General features: G+C 46.1%; 1 protein-coding gene across 1 annotated transcript in view; it reads left to right on the forward strand.

Annotated features, from left to right (window-relative positions):
- The window catches only part of LOC103800359 (gamma-tubulin complex component 2-like), a gene marked incomplete at its 3' end in the record, with an annotated part of 9,156 nt that extends 8,661 nt beyond the window's left edge, over positions 1-495 (forward strand). The window contains exon 7 of the mRNA XM_009072735.1: positions 306-495. Coding sequence (XP_009070983.1) covers positions 306-495 — 190 coding nt within the window. The remainder of the gene's footprint in view (positions 1-305) is intronic.
- Between the last annotated feature and the right edge of the window lie 229 nt (positions 496-724).

Consider the following 724-nt stretch of genomic DNA (forward strand, 5'->3'; position numbering starts at 1 on the left):
CCTAAATCCTGATGTTTGAGCCTTACTTGTGGCTGCCTCAGTGCTACACTGGAGAACAGAAGGGCTTTGAGATCAGAGGTTTTCCAGGTCACTGAAGTGCGTTTCTGCTATTCCCACCTGAAAGGTGGAGCTCTCCACATGGTCCCCTCAGAATAGGAAGCTTTTGGACTCATAGCCACCATGTGTCTTGTGCCTACCTGAGTTCTGTTCTGCCCTGCAGGTTTTTTAGTCTGTGGATCATTTGGGGTTATGTTTCAGGATATTTCAGGATCTAAGTGTTTTATATCTCTGTGTTTTAATTCCAGCTACTTCTGTGGATAAGGGTGAGTGCATGGGAGGATCCACCCTGAGCTTACTCCATGACAAGACTTTCAACTACACAGGGGACAGCCAGGCCCAGGAGCTGTGCCTGTACTTAACCAAGGCAGCCAGTGTGCCTTACTTTGAAATCCTGGAGAAGTGGATCTATAGAGGCATCATTAATGATCCATACAGGTAAACAACAGTTCTGGGATGGAAATGAGATGTTAAGTTCAGAGCCTGCATGGCCTGAGGACCTGGAGCTGGCAGCAATAGGAGGAAAGGTCAGCACTGCAAGCAAGAGCTGCTGGAGCATGTTGAACTGCATCTCTTAGTTTACTCAGTGGTTGTACAGTCAGAGACTTGCTTTATCTTTTCCAAATTCAAAGGAATTAAAATAGGATCATAGAATCACCAAGGTTGG

This window comes from Acanthisitta chloris, unplaced genomic scaffold, assembly GCF_000695815.1.
Source record: "Acanthisitta chloris isolate BGI_N310 unplaced genomic scaffold, ASM69581v1 scaffold21894, whole genome shotgun sequence".
Classification (NCBI taxonomy): domain Eukaryota; kingdom Metazoa; phylum Chordata; class Aves; order Passeriformes; family Acanthisittidae; genus Acanthisitta; species Acanthisitta chloris.